At 40.7% G+C, this 1,259-nt stretch overlaps 1 protein-coding gene across 1 annotated transcript; it reads right to left on the bottom strand.

Annotated features, from left to right (window-relative positions):
• Positions 1-455: 455 nt before the first annotated feature.
• On the bottom strand, positions 456-974 carry LOC107421263 (uncharacterized). The gene has a single exon (XM_016030470.4). The coding sequence runs from the start codon at positions 972-974 to the stop codon at positions 456-458; it is 519 nt and encodes a 172-aa protein (XP_015885956.4).
• Positions 975-1,259: the final 285 nt, after the last annotated feature.

The following is a 1,259-nucleotide window of genomic DNA, read 5'->3' as shown; positions in this document are numbered from 1 at the left end:
GGGCTAGTGGAGAATTTCTCAGGTCTTGGGGATGAATGGGCATTTTGGGCTTTGTTTCCTTTTTCGTACACTTACCTAGGATTATATAGAGCCTTGGATCACTTACAGACAAAAACTGGGGACTAGTTTGGACATTGATATAAAACTTATGCTTAAAAGTTCTTAGAACTGTAACTATTTTATCCGTAACTCGGAATTTGACGTGCCGTTAGTCTATGAACTTGTATCGATGAGATCTACACAATGGTACCTTAGTCAAATAAAATAAATTGACCATTGAAAAAGTCAACTTGGACTCACATATTGTTCACTTGGTCAATCTGGTCAAACTTGGTCAAACTTGTGTATTTTGGTACGGGTTGTTACAACCTACCCCCCTTAAAGAAAATTTCATTCACAAAATTCATACCTTAGTTTTGGAAAAGGTGAGGATACTGACTCCGCATTTGATCCTCTCACTCCCAAGTCGCCTCCTCGACAAGGTGATTTCTCCAAAGAACCTTCACCAAAGGTGTAGTCTTGTTGCTAAGCCTTTTCACTTCTCTTCCTAAAATCTGCGCTGGCTGCTCCTCATAAGACAAGTCATCCCTCAACTCGATCTCCGGTGTCTCCAACACATGTGATGGGTCTGAGATATACTTGCAGAGCATGGAGATGTGAAAAACATCATGGACTTGAGAAAGCTCTCCTAGTAAGTTTAACCTGTAAGCCACTGGACCTATCCTCTCAATTATCTCATACGGTCCGATGTAGATAGGGCTTAGCTTCCGTCGTTTTCCAAAACGTACTACACCTTTCCAAGCAGCGAGCTTCAAGAATACTCGATTGCAAACCTCGAACTCGAGATCCTTTCTACGCATGTCCGCATAGCTTTTTTGCCTATCTTGTGTTGCTTTCAACTTGGCCCCTATGATATTGACCTTGTCCACTGTCGCTTGTACAATTTCAGGTCCTAGAAGTTTTCTTTCACCCATCTTATTTCAACATAATGGGGTCCGACATTGTCTTCCATATAATGCCTCATAAGGTGACATATCGACACTCGAGTGATAACTATTGTTGTAGGTAAACTCTGCTAATGATAGATATTCATTTCAATTTCCCTTGAACTATAGTACACATGACCTTAATATGTCCTTCAAGGTCTGAATGGTCTTTTCAGATTGTCTATCGGTTTGAGGGTGGAAAGCGGTACTCAAATTTAGCTTGACACCTAGTTCATTCATTAATCTTCATCAAAACCTTAAAGTGAACCGTGG

This window comes from Ziziphus jujuba, chromosome 1 (assembly GCF_031755915.1).
Source record: "Ziziphus jujuba cultivar Dongzao chromosome 1, ASM3175591v1".
Taxonomy (NCBI): Eukaryota; Viridiplantae; Streptophyta; class Magnoliopsida; order Rosales; family Rhamnaceae; genus Ziziphus; species Ziziphus jujuba.
The sequence above is the reverse complement of the archived record's forward strand: the minus strand, read 5'-3'. Positions and strand labels throughout refer to the sequence as shown.